Source organism: Crocuta crocuta, unplaced genomic scaffold (genome assembly GCF_008692635.1).
Source record: "Crocuta crocuta isolate KB4526 unplaced genomic scaffold, BGI_CrCroc_1.0 scaffold176, whole genome shotgun sequence".
Lineage (NCBI taxonomy): Eukaryota > Metazoa > Chordata > Mammalia > Carnivora > Hyaenidae > Crocuta > Crocuta crocuta.
Genome location: NW_027531905.1, coordinates 2102621 through 2121344, shown reverse-complemented (window position 1 = coordinate 2121344; position 18724 = coordinate 2102621). Strand labels below are relative to the sequence as shown.

General features: G+C 42.1%; 1 protein-coding gene across 1 annotated transcript in view; it reads right to left on the bottom strand.

The window, feature by feature from the left end:
- The window catches only part of DENND5B (DENN domain containing 5B), a 119999-nt gene that overhangs the window by 6222 nt on the left and 95053 nt on the right, over positions 1-18724 (bottom strand). The window contains exons 13-19 of the mRNA XM_077774599.1: positions 18044-18165; positions 13568-13713; positions 11699-11817; positions 10486-10673; positions 2786-2868; positions 2109-2235; positions 256-430 (exon numbers count right to left, since the gene is read on the bottom strand). Of these exons, the coding sequence (XP_077630725.1) occupies positions 256-430; positions 2109-2235; positions 2786-2868; positions 10486-10673; positions 11699-11817; positions 13568-13713; positions 18044-18165 (960 nt within the window). The remainder of the gene's footprint in view (positions 1-255; positions 431-2108; positions 2236-2785; positions 2869-10485; positions 10674-11698; positions 11818-13567; positions 13714-18043; positions 18166-18724) is intronic.

Genomic DNA, 18724 nt, shown 5'->3' with positions numbered 1-18724 from the left:
CCTGTTTTCTGATTTGTACAATGAGGGTCCCAGTGCTATTTCACGTAGGGCAGCGGTGAAGTGCTAGGGCAACTGAATGAGTACCCAGCAGTGTCACTACACAGCAAACACCCAATAAACGGTAGTTTCATAATAAAACCTGCAATGAAAGGAGCCCATGGGAGAGCTCTGAAGGGGCACGATCAAGGACAGCCCCTTCTGGACTCCTGTCCAACACATAACAAAGATAGAGAAAGTCAAGAGCTGGCTTTATACCGTGTTCCCAGGCAAACTAAAATCTGGAATTTGCCGTCCTTCCCAATGTTCCTGGGCGCAGTATTAATGGCATTGACATAGTGGCAGAAGGTTCTGCAGGATGATTTCTGAATAAGGACATCGTCTTCATTGTCTAGAATCTGGTCAGTGGCTTCAAAATAAGCAACCGCTTTCTCTGGGGAAGGAAGTCAGAATCATATCACAATACACATTAATACTTCATACACAGAAAGATTAATCACTTAGTTTATTCTCGAAACACTAACGATGCTTTGCATTAGAGCCAGTCCAGAAACCAAAATCATTACTTTATCACTGATTTCACGATGAATTCTAGAGGTCCATGTTTCCCACTGGAAATGATACACTCCCAGGAGTTNGGAAAAAAAAAAAAAAAAAAAAAAAATGGACTCCTCTGTCAAGACTGGAACCTTCTAGGAGTAACTAGCAAATACATAGTAGCCATCGAGATGTGCCCTCTGTTCTAGTTATACAGTGGCTGGCTAACCTTTTACAACAAAATCCTTGAAATGGAACTGACTCAGGAAATCTGAGGAAGAAATATGTGTACATATATTAGAAACAGGAGCAGCAAGATTCTGGGCATTCCAAAAGAAAAAAAAAATCACTCTTGGAGGCCGAGCTCTGTCAACTTTCTTTTCTTTGTCTAAAAATTCTAAGTTGGATAAAATCAACCACTTCATCTAGACTATATTTACAAGACACAAAATGATTAATCACCCCTTTAAGAAAACTGGGAATTCTAGAAGAACCACATACCGGAATAAAGACTGCAAAGCTTATTTAGCAAGCTAGAGCAGTATTCTCCAACAAAACTCTCTGTGGTGGATGAAATGTTCTGTACCTGCGAGGTTCAGTTCAGTACTAGGTAAGGCAGGTGTGACTGAGGAGTGAATTTTAAATCTAATTTAAATTAAATACATTTAAGTTTAAATAGCCACATGTAGCTAGTGGTACCATACTTACTGGACAACATAAAGCTAGAGTAAAACGTAAGGTATTTTATGTCACTCACCCCTTAGCTCAAAGCTTTTCAATGACTTCCTATGTCAATCATGATAAAGACCAAAATCCTTCCAAAGGCTGGAAGGCCCTGCAGCACCTGGCTCTCCCCAGGGCCTTCTTACTCTCTGTCCCCCTCCCCCTGCCCTGGTAGCACTAGTCTTGCTACTCCATGAAATGGCCAAGCACACTCCCACCTTGGGGCCTCTGCCTTATCAATTCTGTCCACCTGGAGGGCTCTTCTCCCACATACTCACATGGCTCAATTCCTCACTTCCTTAAGTCTTTGCTCAAATATCACCTGGTCCACAAAGCGTATAATTACCCCCACTTAAAAAAGCACTTTTCACTCCATTTCCTTTCACTTCATTTTTTTCCAGGCCAACCATCACCTTCTAACATACCTGCTGAACTGCATACTTGTTATGTTTTTCTGTATTATCTGTGTTTCTGCCCCCCACAAGAATGTAAGTGGGTCAACCAGAGGAATTTTTGTGTTTTGTTTATTTATATCTCAATGTATATATATTTTTTTCAAAGTAGTCTTTATGCTCAATGTTGGCTTGAACTCCTAACCCCGAGTTCAGGAGCTGCATGCTCTACTGCCTCGAGGTATATCTTGAGCAACTAGAATAATGAGCGTCTGGAATATTATGGACACTATAATATTTGTCGACCGAATGAAAAGCAAAGATAGTGCTAATTTGATATTTATTTTTAAAAACATACTCCCTTGTCACTAGCCCTTATTTGCTTAAATTCCTGGGTCTTCAAGTTTTCTAAGAAACATTTCAGTGCCCTTATAGTAACACACCCCCCCGTTAATTTACCTATGAAGTCCCAGATGAAGACATTCTTGTGAAAGATGCGGGCAGATTTGAAGCCGTGGTGGAAGACTTGTTCAAGTGCCACAACCAGGCCATTTTCTCCGCACAGCAACACTGTGAGGCTTCCTCTCTGTGAAGCAAAACACACAGTGCCAAAGAATAATTTGCTGCATCTACGTTTAAGAAAAATACTAGAAAAGGAGTGCCTGAGTGACTCAGTCAGGCATCTGGCTTCAGCTCAGGTCATTATCTCTTGGCTCAGGAGTTCGAGCCCCACATCAGGCAGGCTCTCTGCTGTTAGCGTGGAGTCTGCTTCGAATCTTCTCCCCACCCCTCAAAAATAAATAAACTTAAAGAAAAAAAAGAGAAAAACACTAGAGAAAAGAGTGTTGAAGGTAGCTATAAAGCATGTTCTTGTAGCTATTAGAAAGCTTACAAATAAAAACACACCCTCTATTGCATTATGTATCATGTATAAAAGTGGCTTTAGAATTATATATGTATAATTTTTTAAAAGTAGAAGTAGGCTCCATGCTCAATGTGGAGCCCAACGTGAGGCTTAAACTCACAACCCCGAGATCAAGACATGAGCTGAGATCGAGTCAAATGCAACACTTGAACGACTGAGCCACCCCAGTGCCCCTAAAATCATATATATTAAGTTTGATTGACCATCATACCTCTTTTTCAGGTTTATGAAAATGCTTCACAATATTGTTTACAGCTTCTCCAATTCCTTCTTGGATCTGTCCAGCATTGGGTTCTGAAAAAATAATGAACAGCAGCTAAATTCTCATTCAAGGGAAATACACTATGGGTTACCAACTGTGTCCACCCATGCAGGAAATGCTTCCCCAAAGAGGATGGCTTGTCAGGGGCTCCATGAAACTTGCCTCAGGCCAGTCTTGGCACAAAGGAAAAGAATCCAAGAGACTCCTAGATTCAAATTCCAACCTTACTATTGCAATCTATAACCTTGGTTAAATGTGTAACTTCTGAGTCTGAATTTCCTCAATCTAAACTAGGGAAAATATACACCTCATGGGTCACTGGGAAAAGTGAATGAGATATTATAGGTGTAACTCACCTGGCATGGTACCTGTGCTAGCAAGCTCCAGGATCTGAGAAGTAAGGTGGGAAAGACCCCTGGCATCATTCCTCAGGTACTCCCTTATCCTACTTACCTCTGGGTTCCTTAGTGGGCACAGACCAAGGTTTGTGAAGCTCTGAATGGCTAACCTGAAATCTCTGTTGATGCTGTTGTGCTTAAAGTAAAAGGAAGCTACCAGGTACACTGAGGCACCCAGGGCCCAGAACAGCTTCCCTGTCTGGCTGTTCAGTCTATCTGGGTCTATCTGGGTTACTGCTTCATTCTCCTGGCCTGCACTTGCTCAGGCCCTGTTCCTGAGGGAGAGCTTGGTGGGCTGCCTGAATGGGATCTAAACTACCTTTGCCTCCCAAAACCCAAGAAAGAAATGGTGAACACATTTTATCTAGAGATTAACAAAAACAAAACAAAACAAAACAAAACAAACCCAACCAAACAAAAAAAAGATGGTGAACAGATTTTATTTAGGGAAAGAAGTAGGTAATGAGAAAAATTAAATAGCTGGTAATTTCTCATGGTGATTAATGCTTACATTTCATTTACATATCACACTGTAAAGGACAAACTACACCTTCTAGTGTTTGAGAGTCTTTGAATTCAGGGTTGCTGGGTGGCTCAGTTGCTTAAGTGACTGACTTTGGCTCAGGTCACGATCACTTTGTTCATGAGTTGGGGCCCCATGTCAGGCTCTGTGCTGACAGCATGGAGCCTGTAGCCTGTTTCAGATTATGTATCTCCCTCTCTCTGCCCCTCCATCGCTTGCACTCTCCTGCTCTCTCAAAATAAATAAGCCTTTAAAAAGAAAAAGAATCTTCGAATTCATACTGGGGGAGGATTTCTTGCATAAAACATTCTTCTCGTAAAACTCAAGCAAATTTTTTCTTTTCTTTCTTTTTTTAAAAATTTATTTATTTTTGAGAGAGAGAGAGGGAGGGAGGAGAGGCAAAGAGGGAGACAGAGGATCTGAAGTCTGCACTGATAGCAGAAAGCCTGATACGAGGCTCAAACTCACAAACTGTGAGACCATGACATGAGCCAAAGTTGGACGCTTAACTGACTGAGCCACCCAGGCGCCCCCTCAAGTAACTTTTTCTATTATCAATGCATAAAAATTGTTAAAATAGAAACCTCTAATGACTGAAGGACTGATACTGTGGCCTCTTTAGCTGATAGTATTGTTTTTCCTTTCTCTGAAATATTTATATATATATAGTTTTTATGCCCAACTTGGGGCTTGAACTCACAACCCAGAGATCAAGAGTCACATGCTTGGGGTGGTTGGGTGGCTCAGTTGGTAAGTGTCGGACTTTGGTTCAGGTCATGATCTCACTGTTCATGGGTTTGAGCCCTACACTGGGCTCTGTGCTGACAACTCAGAGTCTGGAGCCTGCTTCAGATTCTACGTCTTCCTCTCTCTCTGCCCCTCGCCCACTTGTACTCTCTCTCTCAAAAATAAATAAAACATTAAAAAAAAAGTCACATGAAGCCAGCAAGGCACCCCTGAATATTTTCTCTTTTAAACATGAAGATCTAGGGGCGCCTGAGTGGCTCAGTTGGTTAAGTGTCTGACTACTGACTTCAGCTCACGTCATGATCTCACATTTGTGAGTTCAAGCCCTAAGCTGGACTCTGTGCTGATGGTGCCACAGAGCCTGCTTGGAATTCTCTTTCTCTCTCTCTGCCCCTCCTCTGCCTACTCTCTCTCTCTCAAAATAAAAAACTTAAAAAAAAGTGAAGATCTATTCTGAAAAGCTTTTAAAAAATATAATGAAATACATAATTTCAAATTTATTAAAGTTTTTTATTTTATTATTTTATTCATTTAATTTTAATTTATTTTGAAAAAGACAGAGAATGAACAGGGGAGGGGCAGAGAGAGAAGGAGAGAGAGAGAGAGAAGGAGAGAAGGAGAGAGAGAGAGAGAGAAAGAGAAAGAGAGAGAGAATGAATCCCAAGCAGGCTTGGATTCCACACTATCAGCACAGAGCCCAATGTGGGGCTTGAACTCATGAACTGTGAGATCATGACCTGAGCTGAAATCAAGAGTTGGATGCTTGGGGTGCCTGGGTGGCTCAGTCGGTTAAGCGTCCGACTTCAGCTCAGGTCATGATCTCACGGTTTGTGGGTTTGAGCCCCACGTCAGGCTCTGTGCTGACAGCTCAGAGCCTGGGGCCTGTCTCCAGATTCTGTGTCCCCCTCTCTCTCTGACCCTCCCCTGCTCATGCTGTCTCTCTCTCTCTCACAGATAAATAAAAACATTAAAAAAAAAAAAAAAGAAACTCCTTTTCTTAACTAGAAAAAGGTGTGTTCATACCCAGGCGTGTCTCTACAAAAGTCAAAAACCCTGCTTGGACACAACAGCCACATCGGTAGACTGGCTGAAGGCGGGGGATGGAAGGTGGTAGGAAGTGTGGGGGAGGCGGGGCGGGCACCCGGGGGAAGTTGGCGCCCTTGTGTGTGGAGCTGGCACAGGTAGCAGAGGGCCACCAGGAGGCCAAGGGCGCCGTCCTTTGTCTCACAAAGGGCAGGAGCGCGCACAGAGCCCAGAGGACAGCGCTGTTACCTGCCCCGAAGGAGGAGCCACCGAGCACTCTGGGAGCACTCTGGGAACCCAGACGTGGCACCTCATTCACATCTCAGGGTTGAGTCAGAGACAGCGAGTGGCCTGTGGGCTGAGACAGCAGAAAATGAAAGCAGCCAGAAGTACTTGCAGTCTTTGTATTATTTTCTTCCCCCCGGGGACTCACACCCGCGGCCTCCTAGACCAGTTCAGTTGGCTGCAAATAAAGGTGGAGGAACTGGGCAGTTCAAAGGCAGAAGGTGGCTCTCCCTCCCGCCCTCCATTCAGAAGACCCACACAAGTGCAGCCTGAGGGTGCTGGCTCTCTCTCTCTCTCTCTCTCAAAATTAAATTAAAAAAAAAAAAGAGTTGAACGCTTAATTGACCAATCCACCAAGATGTCCCTATTTTGAAAACTTTCATTCATTATATTTTTAAAAATTTTTTTAAAAATATTTTTTATTTATTTCTGAGAGAGAGAGAGAGACAGACAGACCGACAGTGTGAGCAGGGGAGGGTCAGAGAGAGAGGGAGACACAGAATCCAAAACAGGCTCCAGGCTCTGAGCTGGCTGTCAGTACAAAGCCCCACCACGGGGCTTGAACCCATGAACTGTGAGATGATGACCTGAGCCAAAGTCGGGTGCTTGACCAACTGAGCCACCCAGGTGCCCCAACTTTCATTCATTATAAAACAGTCCTGTAGTAATCACTAGTATTTTATTTTTAAAGTCTTTATTATTAAAAAAATTTTTTTTAACATTAACTTATTTTTGAGAGAGAGAGTATTAGTGGGGGAGGGTACGAGAGAGAGGGAAACACAGAATCGGAAACAGGCTCCAGGCTCTGAGCTAGCTGTCAGCACAGGGCCTGACGCGGGGCTTGAACCCACGAACTGTGAGGTCATGACCTGAGCCAAAGTCGGACGCTTAACCGACTGAGCTACCCAGGTGCCCTTATTTAAGTTTATTTATTTTAAAGAGAGAGGAGGCGGGCACGAGCAAGGAAGGGANCACAGAATCTGAAACAGGCTCCAGGCTCTGAGCTAGCTGTCAGCACAGAGCCCGACGCGGGGCTCGAATCCACAAACCGTGAGATCATGATCTGAGCTGAAGTCGGACGCTCAACCGACTGAGCCACCCAGGCGCCCCAGTTTTTATTTATTTTTGAGAGAGAGACAGAATGTGTGCAGAGGAGGGGCAAAAAGATAAAGGGAGGCACAGAATCCGAAGCAGGCTCCAGGCTCCGAGGTGTTGGCACAGAGCCTGACACGGAACTCGAACTCACAAACCTTGAGATCATGACCTGAGCCAAAGTCAGACACTTAACCTACTGAGCCACACAGGGGCCCCTAAAAATTTTATATTTTAGTAATCTCTACACCCAACGTGGGCTGGAACTTACAACTCCAAGATCAAGAGTTTAGCATAATCCACTGACTGAATTAGCCAGGTGCCCCTAATCAGTAGTATTTTAAAAATTTACTTAAAACTTTTAGTTCTCTAAATATCACTATGCACACACACTGAGAGAAAATGCCAGTTTCCCATCTCTGAATTTCAGAATTCAGGTTACTTAAAATTTTCTACTTATTGAGTGAGGAAAAGAAAATATGACCAAAAGTAGAGGCCTTATCCTCTTACATGAAACTGGAACTGTTTCAGAAGTTGTAATAATTTGGATGGACTGAGCTGAAATCTTTTAAAGTCAGTCTTTTAAGGGGCGCCTGGGTGGCTTAGTCGGTTAAGCGTCCGACTTTCACTTAGGTCATGATCTCGCGGTTCGTGGTACGAGCCCCGCGTTGGGCTCTGTGCTGACTGCCAGCTCAGAGCCTGGAGCCTGTTTCAGTCTGTGACTCCCTCTCTCTCTGACCCTCCCCTGCTCATGCTGTCTCTCTCTCTTTCTCCTAGAAATAAATAAAAACAAAACAAAATTTTTAAAAAAAGTCAGTCTTTTAAGTCAATTTAAGATTACATACCATAAATTTGCCAATTTTAAGTGTACAATTTGATGAGCTTTCACAGATGTACAGTCATGTAACCAACACAATCATTCATAATGTAGAAAAGTGCCATCAACCCCAAAAGTTCCCCTGTTCTCTTTTCCGTCAATCCCCTTTCCCAGCTCTCATCTACTAGCAACTGCTGCTCTGCTCTCTATCATTATACTTTTTCCAGAATTTAGTATAAATGGAATCATATAGCACCTAGCCTTTTGTGTCTGTTCCTTTCACTTATATAATTTCACGTATATAATGCTTCTGAGTTTCACCCATGTTGTTAGATGTATCAATAGTTTGCTCGTTTTTATGTATTGCCAAGTAGTATCCCACTGAATAGATGTAGCACATTCTGCTTATCCATTCTCCAGCTGGTGGATACTGGGGTTGTTTCCATGTTGGCTATTATGAATAAAGCTCCCACGAACATCTGAGTACAAGTCTTAGTGTAGATACATGGATTCATTTCTCTCCAGTACATATTTAGGAGTGGGATTCTGTGTCACGTGTATGCTAAGTGTATAGATGTCTTTATAAGTAACTGCCAAACTTTTTCTTCTGCATTCCCGCTAGCAACGTCCGGGCATTCCACTGCTCTCCATCCTCACCAATATTTGGTATTATCAGTCTTTGTAATTTTTGTTTTTCTAGTGTGTGTGGTGTGAACTTTACTTCTGAAGGCAACAAGGAATTATGAATCAAGGAGATAATTTGAGAAAGAATAGGGGGGTTTTTAGACTATATCATTCTAATATTAATATATCCCCATGTGCTAATAAATGGATAGGGACTGAAAATATCTAAGGAAATGTTTTTGTTAGTAAACTAAGGACCTCTCAGGTACCCTTGTTATTCTACTTATGGTTTTATTGTCAATGGCTAAAATAAAACCACTTTACTGATAAACTTCTGTAATTTTTCACTAAATCATACTGCCTCTGTACTAGTTTTTTGTGGCTCCTATGATAGGTTATCACAAACTGGATGACTTAAAACAACAGAAATCTATTCTGTCATAGTTCTGGAGGGCCAGAAGTCAGAAACTGTCACCAGGCAGAAATCAGGGCAGGGCCACACTTCCTCTGGAGGCGCTATGGAAGAGTATGGTCACCTCTTCAAGTTTCTGGTAGCTGCTGGCATTCCCTGGCTTGTGGCTGTATCACTCCAATCTTTGTTTATACTGTCTTCTCTTGTGTGTGTCTACTTTCTGTCTGCCTCTCTAAGAATATATGTGACTGCATTTAGGGCCTACCCAGATAATCCAGAATAATCTCCCCATCCCAAGATCCTTAACTTAATAACATTTGCAGAGATCTTTTTTTCAAATCAAGTACCATTTACTGATTCCGGAATTAGCATCTAATACCCTTGGGAGACATTATTCAGTCTAGTAAAGCCCACATTAGCATATAACAGAAGTTTATGGTACTATTCAAAATGGGATAGAAGCGGGGCACCTGGGTGGCTTAGTCGGTTAAGCATCCGACTTTCGCTTAGGTCATGATCTCGTGGTTCGTGGGTTCGAGCCCCGCGTCGGGCTCTGTGCTGACTACCGGCTCAGAGCCTGGAGCCTGTTTCAGATTCTGTGTCTCCCTCTCTCTCTGACCCTCCCCTGCTCACGCTGTCTCTCTCTCCTAGAAATAAATAAAACATTAAAAAAAAAAAAAGCCTACAAACTATTTAAAAAAACAAACAAACAAAAAAACCCAAAATGGCATATAAGCATAGCATCCTATCCAGAGAAGTCACTCCTTTACATATTTTATCATTTCTGTAGGAGGATGGGGGTAGGGAGAGGACGTTTTAGACTTTCTCTCTGAAAAATGGGCTCTGGATAGCTAGATACGGCTCTCTGGGAATACTGTAATATAAACCATCCTTAATCCTCCTTTAGGTTTTTTTGTCTCTTTTTCTTTTGGGAGAGCTATACTTTAAAAAAAATTTTTTTTTAAAAAATTTATTTCTGAGAGAGAGAGATAGTGTGAACAGGGGAGGGTCAGAGACAGAGGGAGACACAGAATCGGAAACAGGCTCCAGGCTCTGAGCTGGCTGTCAGCACAGAACCCGACAGGGATTCAAACCCATGAACTGTGAGATCATGACCTGAACCGAAGTCGGACGCTTAACCGACTGAGCCACCCAGGCGCCCCCTTTTTTTAATTTTTTTTTTTTAAAGTAGGCTTCACGCCCAGCTTTGAGCCCAACTTGGAGCCTGAAGTCACAACCATGAGATCAAGACCTGAGATGAGATCAAGAGTCAGATGCTTAATCAAATGAGCTATCCAGGTGCCCCAGCTACCATATTTTCCCCCCAAAGTACAATCTACCCCCCAACATAGGGCTTGAACTCCAAGATCAAGAGTCAGATGTGCTACTTACTGATTGAGCCAGCCAGGTGTCCCTCCTCCTTTAAGTTTCAGTAAAAATATTATTTATTCATATTTCTATAGCTTAATTACAAGAGAACATGCAGTTTTTATTTGATTTTAACATCTAAATTCTTCAGGCTTTTAATTATTTGTTAATTCTTGCCTTATTTTTTCCCTCATCTTTCCCCTCCCCTCTTTTATGTTCCATTCACCCAAGTTAATTTTCTTCAGTTTTCTTCTTTTTCATCTTACCACAATTCATTAATGCAATAATTTCCTGCAAAATGACCACAGGATGCCCACAACACTTGAGGCACACTGAAAATTTAACCTGGACAGTACTTACTGGTGGTTTTTCCTGTCAGTGAAGTGATGCTCAGTCTCCGAGCTGAGGTGGGGGATTTCTGCTGGGGTGGAGTCCGACACTGCTTTCCCAGGTCCTCATCTGCCACGGAGGTCATCAGTTCCCCAATAAGGATTCTCTCCAGGCTTCCGTCATCAATGCCCTTCCCCAACCATCGCCCGCACGGGAACCTTGTAGGTCAGAAAAACAACTTTTCAATCACCAGTGTTTTACATGACGAGTTTTAATCAGAATTTTTTAAATGGTACCAGGGGTGAAGCCTATCATTTTAGTGCCTATGAGTTGTTTTTTATATTTAAATTTTAAGATTTCAAACATACAGAAAAGTTAAAGAGAACAGTATAAGAGATACCCATGTTCTAATCACCTAGACTTAATGATTGGCCATATGATTTGTTTTTATTTTTTGTTGAAGTTTTAAAATGTTTGTTTATTTATTTTGAGACAGTGTGAGTGGGAGAGGAGCACAGAGAGAGGGAGACAGAGAATCTGAAGTAAGCTCCAGCCTCTGAGCTGTCAGCACAGAGCCCCCAATTCGGGGTTCAATGTGAGATCATGACTTGAGTGGAAGTCGGATGCTTAACTAACTGAGCCACCCAGGTGCCTCTACTTTTTGTTGAAGTATTTTAAAGTACATTGAACATATCAGGATATTTCACCCCTAGAAACACTTCAGTATGAATCTGAAAAATACATTCTCTCTTATATAGCCATAAATTGTTATCACACTCAACCAAATTAAAATGATTCAATTCGCATACCTAGTCTATACTAAAATCCTGTGCTTAGCTTCTGAGAAGAATATATTCAAACTAGAAGTTAATTTGGGATCTGAGTTACAGGAGAAAAGAGGAGAGTACTTCCAAAGAGTATAGTGTCAGCTGTAACTAGCGGAGTAGAAAAGATCCTTTCCACTTACTAAATGAATTACTTCAACTTTCTTTTTTTAAAATCAGAGTTATATCAATTTTTTCCAACACTTGTGGACTAAGCATTAAGAGCAAACACAATTAAATTTTTAGAAGTTTTTTTGGGGTGCAATTTTGTATTCCATAAACAAAAGCAAAATTAAATAACCCAAAAAACTAAACTAAAATTCAGAAGGCAGGGAGAAAGCTTTAGAAAGAAAACAATTCTTAAACCTTTTCTTGTCTAAAGAATCTTAAGTTCTGAGCTCCCAAAGCCGTTTACTTACCTGTAGGTATGTCCTGTGATCTCATTTCGGACCATGACACAATCCACTAGCCACTTGGCCAGCAGTCCTGAGTTATCGTGACCAATCTGAACAGTGGTCAGCTTCCCCAAGTTCTGGCACTGTAGGGACAGGATGACCACGGGTTATTCAGTGCCTGATCTCACCCCTACTACCTCTTAGTGTCAGTGATGGCACTTTGGTCCCATCTAATTTAACCACTGCAGAGGACTCATCCTGTGTAATGTGCTCTGCTTTGCAGTAGAGAAATATATTCACATCTAATACATCCCATCTAATGAGAGAAGAGACACATGGACATTAACTATCAAATGAGGGGACTGTACAAGGTGCTCAACTAGAGATGTAAGCAATACTAGAAAAACACTGGAAAAGGAAAAATATTTCTAACTGGGGAACCCAGAATGTGTGCCTTTAGGATGAGAAGAATTTCAAGAAGTGGCAAAATGATGCTACTTAGATGCAGTTACAGTGCGGTCAGGGAAACAGCTTTAGATATAAAAAAAAAATCACTGACATGGCTATTTTTCTGTTTCTAATAAAATGCTAAGGCAGAACTGACCTCACACCTCATCTGCTAGAAGTTTTTCAAGCTATCATAAATAAAGTATAGTTATGAATGTCCTTCCTGACCCGTGGTGGACAGGTACGAAAGACAGCAATGATAACAGAATAATAAAAATAAATGTCAATTAAATTCTGACTTTTAAACTCTGATAAAATATCACAAACCCCCAGCTGACTATGTATGGGTGGGAACATCAGAGCTATGAGTTCTTAAAGCCCCTGACTTCTCTGTATCAAGGTGAGAGAGAAGGCATCATGGCAATCCAGGTGAGGGAGGATCGCATACTGAATTAGTTGTGGCAGGACAGATGGAAAAGGAGACAGATATGAGAGAGCGTCTGGAAACAATAATGATGGGATTTATAACAGAGTTTATGTTCCACACTTGCTAGTCAAAGAAAAGCCAAGGGTCTTAATCTTTTTTATACAGGTGGCTGGCTGTGAGTCCATTAGTCACACAGGGCCAAAATGGCTCTGGGGGTGTTATGACGGAATGGAAACTGCTATTCCTAGACACCAAAGAACGTAAGAGGGCTGTCAGTCAGTACCACTTCCCTCCTGCAACAAGAGCACGTATCTGTCTTCTTCCTGCATGCCAGGAGACCTGCATGTGGCCTCAAAGATAGCGGAATACTTCCCCAGGTGAGACCTGAAAACTGCCTACAATATTGAGAGGTATTTTTATAGAATGACTCTATAAATGCCACCATGTGGCCGACAAGCCAGAAGCATGGGTGTCAGCTCTCCTGTCCTTTTGTCCAGGTTGAGGCAGGGAGCATTTTACAATATTCAGTATGGACTTGAACATTCCCTACTTGCCTGGTTCTGTGCGAGGCACTAGGAATCATGGGATAGGACCTAGCACAGCCCAAAAGTATTCCATTGCAAGTGGGTGGCTCAGTCAGTTGAGCGTCCGACTTCAGCTCAGGTCATGATCTCGCGGTTCATGGGTTGGAGACCCTGTCGGGCTCTGTGCTGACAGCTAGCCCAGAGCCTGGAGCCTGTTTCATATTCTGTATCTCCCTCTCTTTCTGACCCTCCTCTGCTCATGCTGTCTCTCTCTCTCGGAAATAAATAAAAACATTAAACAAAATTTTAAAAACAGTAACATTGTTTAAAAAAAAAAAAAGACAACTTTAGGTTTATACTCACAAAAACGATCCTGCATGCTTGAGTACTTCTTTGTACTACTTGATTTGAGGAAAAATAAAAAAGCAAAACTGGAATCCTGTGTAGAATCTATGTAAGACATTTTCTGCTAAGAAAGGTATTAGCTGAACTTACCTCAAAAGTCATTTCGAGGAGATTTTTGGGAATCTGCATTACTCCCGTGTCTCCTAGCTCTCCTGAGACACAGATCCATGGGTTCGATGTGATGATTGCATTGCTCAGCTTTTTGATGGGGATGATCACTGACCTATACGGAATCACTGAAAGAACCATGCTGAAATTAACTACAAATTACTATAAAATTCTCCTGATACTGGGGTGCCTGGATGGCTCAGCTGGTTAAGCATCCAACTTCAGCTCAGGTGATAATCTCATGGTTCATGAGTTCGAGGCCCACATTGGGCTCTCTGCTGTCAGCACAGAGCCCACTTCAGATCCTCTGTGTCCCTCCCCCACTTGTACTTTCTCTCTCTCAAAAACAAATAAACAAACAAAAAATCCTGATACTGTAATATATTAAGGACTCTGTTGGCTATCACAGATAGTTTGTTCTTTATGATCAACATGTATTTAAACAAAAAGATGAGATCACCTCTTCCAGTCTAGAAATATGAGGCCCAGTTTATAAACCACAAGTGCCAACACTTGTCACAGCTTCCATGGCATGTGTATCACCAGGTGTGCATGGCATGCAGAGTATTACCATGCTGATATACATAACCCCTACCTTTATTCATTCATTCATTCATTCCCTCATTCATTCATTCATTCATTCATTTAAATACTTGTTTAGTTTTGAGCGAGAGAGAGAACACAAGCAGGGCAGGGGCAGGGAGATGGAGGATCTGAAGCAGGTTGTGCGCTGACAGCAGCGAGCCCGATGCAGGACTCGAACCCACAAATGGTGAGATCATGACCTGAGCTGAAGTCAGATGCTTAACCGACGTAGCCCCCCAGGTGCCCCCATGATCTTTACATTTATAAAAAACAATCTCAGGCATTAACACCAGAACGGACAGCTCTATAGAATTTTTACTGCTTTAATATTTTATTTATTTCATTTATTTGTCTTTTAGAAGATTTTACTTTTAAGTGTCTCCACAACCAACATGGGGCTCAAACTCACAACCCTGAGATCAAGAATCACATACCCCACCGACTGAGCCAGCCAGGCATCCCTGCTTTAATGTTTCAATTTCGTTCCAAAATCCAGTACACAGGAGCATGGTTGCTGCTATGGGTTCATATGTAAAAGGGGATGAGTGTCTCTTTGGACAGTACCCTCTTGTTGCTAATCCTGGGCAATGCTTCAGAACGTTCCCATCCCAATTTTACAGCACGATATGCAAAGCCAAGAGTAATAAACAATGCCATTCTGGACACAAAGTCTCTAAGCCACAATTTAGAAAGCTGTTAAGGTGATTCAGGCGCAAGGAGCCCTGGGGGAAAGAATCAAGATGTGGAACGAGATCCCTGTGAAATCTTTTCCTTCTGAAGGCTCTTCAAAAGGCACACCACTAGATGTCACTGTCCCATCACTGTCTTTTGCTCAAACAAGGTAGGACAATTCAAGTTAGACGTTATGCACTTCCTCCATTCTTTTAAAAAATGGGGATGGCTCAAACACACTAGCACATTTTCATCCCTCAGAGCCATACTTGTTTGTTTTGGTTTGTTTTAAAGCAAGGTACAATCAATTTTTGTTGATATCCTTGGGATTTCTACTCATTTAGTCATAAGAGGGTATTAGAACCCCTCCTGGAGAGACAAACCATGAGAGACTCTTGAATGCTGACAAAAACTGAGGACTGATGGATGTGGGGGGAAGGGAGGGATGGGCATGGAGGAGGACACTTGTGGGGATGAGCACTGTTATGTGGAAACTAATTTGACAATAAACCAATAAACTATTTGTAAAAAAAAAAAAAAAAAAGAACCCCTCCTGAATGATCTACACATATGATGACACAAATTTATTGTACCAGGTGCCCAGATACAGCCTCAAAGAATGAGCTCACGGTTCAGTGCACTCTTAGATGAAGAAAATAAATGGGGTAAATGGTTCATTTCCCTAATTTTACATAGATGGCTTTCTTTATGTTGGACGAATAACCTCCCTTTCTGTCTTTTCATTTTAGCTGAAGGAGAGGAAAATGTCAGAGGAAAGGCCATACTTTCATGGTTTAGTAATCACCAGAAACAAATGAGTTTTGAAACTGAAAGCAGAAGAGGTTAGTGTAAGACTTTATTTTAGGTGCCAGAGGCTTCTTTCATTCCTTTCACTGAGAGGATTAGAAAAGCTATCAAAAAAAAAAGAAGACTTAGGACCAACAGTTCTGTGGCTGCAAAGAGACCACAGACGCACAACACTGACTACGTAAGGTATCAAAGGAGCAATATTATTAAACTTAAAATATTTCTTTTTAAATGTTTATTTTGAGAGGAAGTAGGCATGCAAGTGAGCACGTGCACGTGAGCACGTGCACGTGTGCACGAGCAGGGCAGGGGCAGGCAGAGAGAGAGAGAGAGAGAGAGAGAGAGATCGAGATCCCCAAGCAGGCTCAATGCTGTCAGTGCAGAGCCTGATGCGGGGCTAGATCCCATGAACTGTGAGATCATGACCTGAACCAAAGCCAGGAGTAGGATGCTTAACTGACTGAGCCACCCAGGGAGGTCCCAAACTTAAAATATTTCTTTCATGAGGATCTCAGTTCCTCAAAGAGTTACTTACATGAAATCTATAGACATAAGTAGGCTCTTAGGAGTCCTAACTAACTGCGATTTCTTCTCTTTTAAGACTGTATATAACTTGTTAGCTTCTTATACCAGCAGTAACTTACTGATGGTTTAGACACTAACAGACAGCCGACAGCTATTACTGGTTGGCCCAATACCCATTTCAACTCCATTTTTCCTTGTCTGTCTCTATCAGAGACTAGAAAGCCAAAACCTATTAATTTCTGGCCAGTGAAATTTTATATTTATCGGGATTTGGGGGGAAAATTCTGTTTTTCTAGCACAGGTTCTACCATTTCCTCCTTGGTACTCTTTCTTCTTCCTGTTAGAAGGCAGATTGAGGGGCGCCTGGGTGGCTTAGTTGGTTAAGGTCCGACTTTTGCTTAGGTCATGATCTCGTGGTTCGTGGGTTCGAGCCCCGCGTCGGGCTCTGTGCTGACTGCCAGCTCAGATCCTGCAGCCTTTTTCAGAGTCTGTGACTCCCTCTCTCTCTGACCCTCCCCTGCTCATGCTGTCTCTCTCTCTCTCTCTCTCCTAGAAATAAATAAAACATTAAAAAAAAAAAAAAAGAAGGCGGATTGAGAACATCCATCTTGTCATCATGAGGTGGTTAGCACACACTGAGAACTATCTAGAAAGAGAGGGACAAAGACCCTGGGTCCATGAACATACTGTGGACTATCTTGAAACTTCTCATTATGTAAGAAATATAAAACTACCAATTTGTTTAGAGTACTGTTTTCCAAGTTTCTGATTCTAGCAGCTAAACACAATTCCTAACTGATACGAAGTAAAAATTCTCCAACTGGGGAAGGGGAGCCACTGCACGTAAGAATTAGAAATGGTGGTGGGGCATGTGGGTGGCTCAATTGGTTGAGCGTCCAACTCTTGATTTCAGCTCAGGTCATGATCTTAGGGTTGTAGGACTGTGCCCCACAATGGGCTCCAGGCTTAGCGTGGAGATTCTCTCCTTCTGCCTTTCTCCCCCACTTATGCTCTAAGATATTTAAAAAAAAAAAAAAAATTAGTAATGGTGAATAGAATAAATGCTATGATATAACTTTCTATCAGAAACACATCTCCAGGCAGTATTTCCTCCCTCACTATACCTACATTGTCTAGTAAGTTTCTGAAGTCTTTCTGAATCATCAAAGTTTAATGATGCTCACAGTTCTATACATTTATTACAGTATGCTGGGTATTTAAATTTTATGTGTTTTGTGTAAGATACCAGACTGTTTAATAAAACATTCCTTTTTTTTTTTTTTCTAAGTAAGCTCTAGACCCAACGCAAGGCTTGAACTCATGACCCTGAGGTCAAGAGTTGCATGCTCCACTGACTGTGCCAGTCAGACATCCCATTCCTTTTTAACATCCATCCCATTTCATACTGCAGACTGGGCTTCCTGGGAAGCAGACAGAGGCAGAAATCAGCAAGCAGGATGTTGCTCCTGGGATCACCACACGAGGAAGAAAGCAGGATGGGCTAAGAGAGAAGCTGAGCTTTGATACAGTCACAGTGAGGTCCTCAGCTGATATCATGGTAAGTTCCGGGGCAGCCCTATGATTGTCCTAGGATGCTGGTTGACCAGCTAGGAGGATCATCTTGGGGGGTAGGTAGTTTGTTCTGGGCGGACTCCCCACAGTGAGGACTCCCCACCTGGGCCATTTTCCCATGGCACCCCTAGCAGCTGGGCACAACCTTCATTCCAACAGAGAGGTCTGGGGCCTGCCTCACCCACAGTGTTCATCTCACTGAACTATTGTACAGCTCACTTTTCAAAGTATAAATGGTTATTCCATTCGTCACCTGAGCAGCTCTTCACCTAAAAACAGGTAGTTCTCCAGACTTACTGATAGTGGTGAACACACTGGTGAAGCAGAAGTAGTCAACAGCATTGAGGGAAAGAAGGTGGTAAAGAAACTGTTCTCTTTCTTCTTCACACCGTAGAAAAGCATAACGCTTATAGAGCTTCCTAGGAATGGGTAAGACAAGCACAAAATAATAGTATACTTTTCATGCTTTTCATTACGTCCTGCATTAAAAATAAGCACCTTCACTTAGTCATTATGGATAGAAACTTTTACCTGGAGACACAATTCACAAAAATGGACATTAAACATTTGTAACTTAAGTAGTAATTAAAGAAAAAAACCTCTATGAATCCATTTGTGTCTAATAAACTAATAAAGATTTAAAAAGTGCTGACCAGTTGGAGAGAGAGACAGAGAGAGAGAGAGAGTGTGTGTGTGTGTGTCGGCATGTGTGCAATTCTTACAGCTGATGGGACTGAAAATTTCAGGAAAGCAGTTTGTTGGTAATAATTATTTTAAACCAGTCATAACCTCTGACACGTTAATTTTACTTTTAGAACTCTGTCCTAAGAATACAATGTGATATATGGGCAAAGATTTACTCCTGAACATCCACTAAAATGCTGTTTTGTAGGGGCACGTGGGTGGCTCAGTTAGTTACGTGTCTGGCTCTTGACTTTGGCTCAGGTTAGGATCTCATGGTTCTTGAGATCGAGCCCT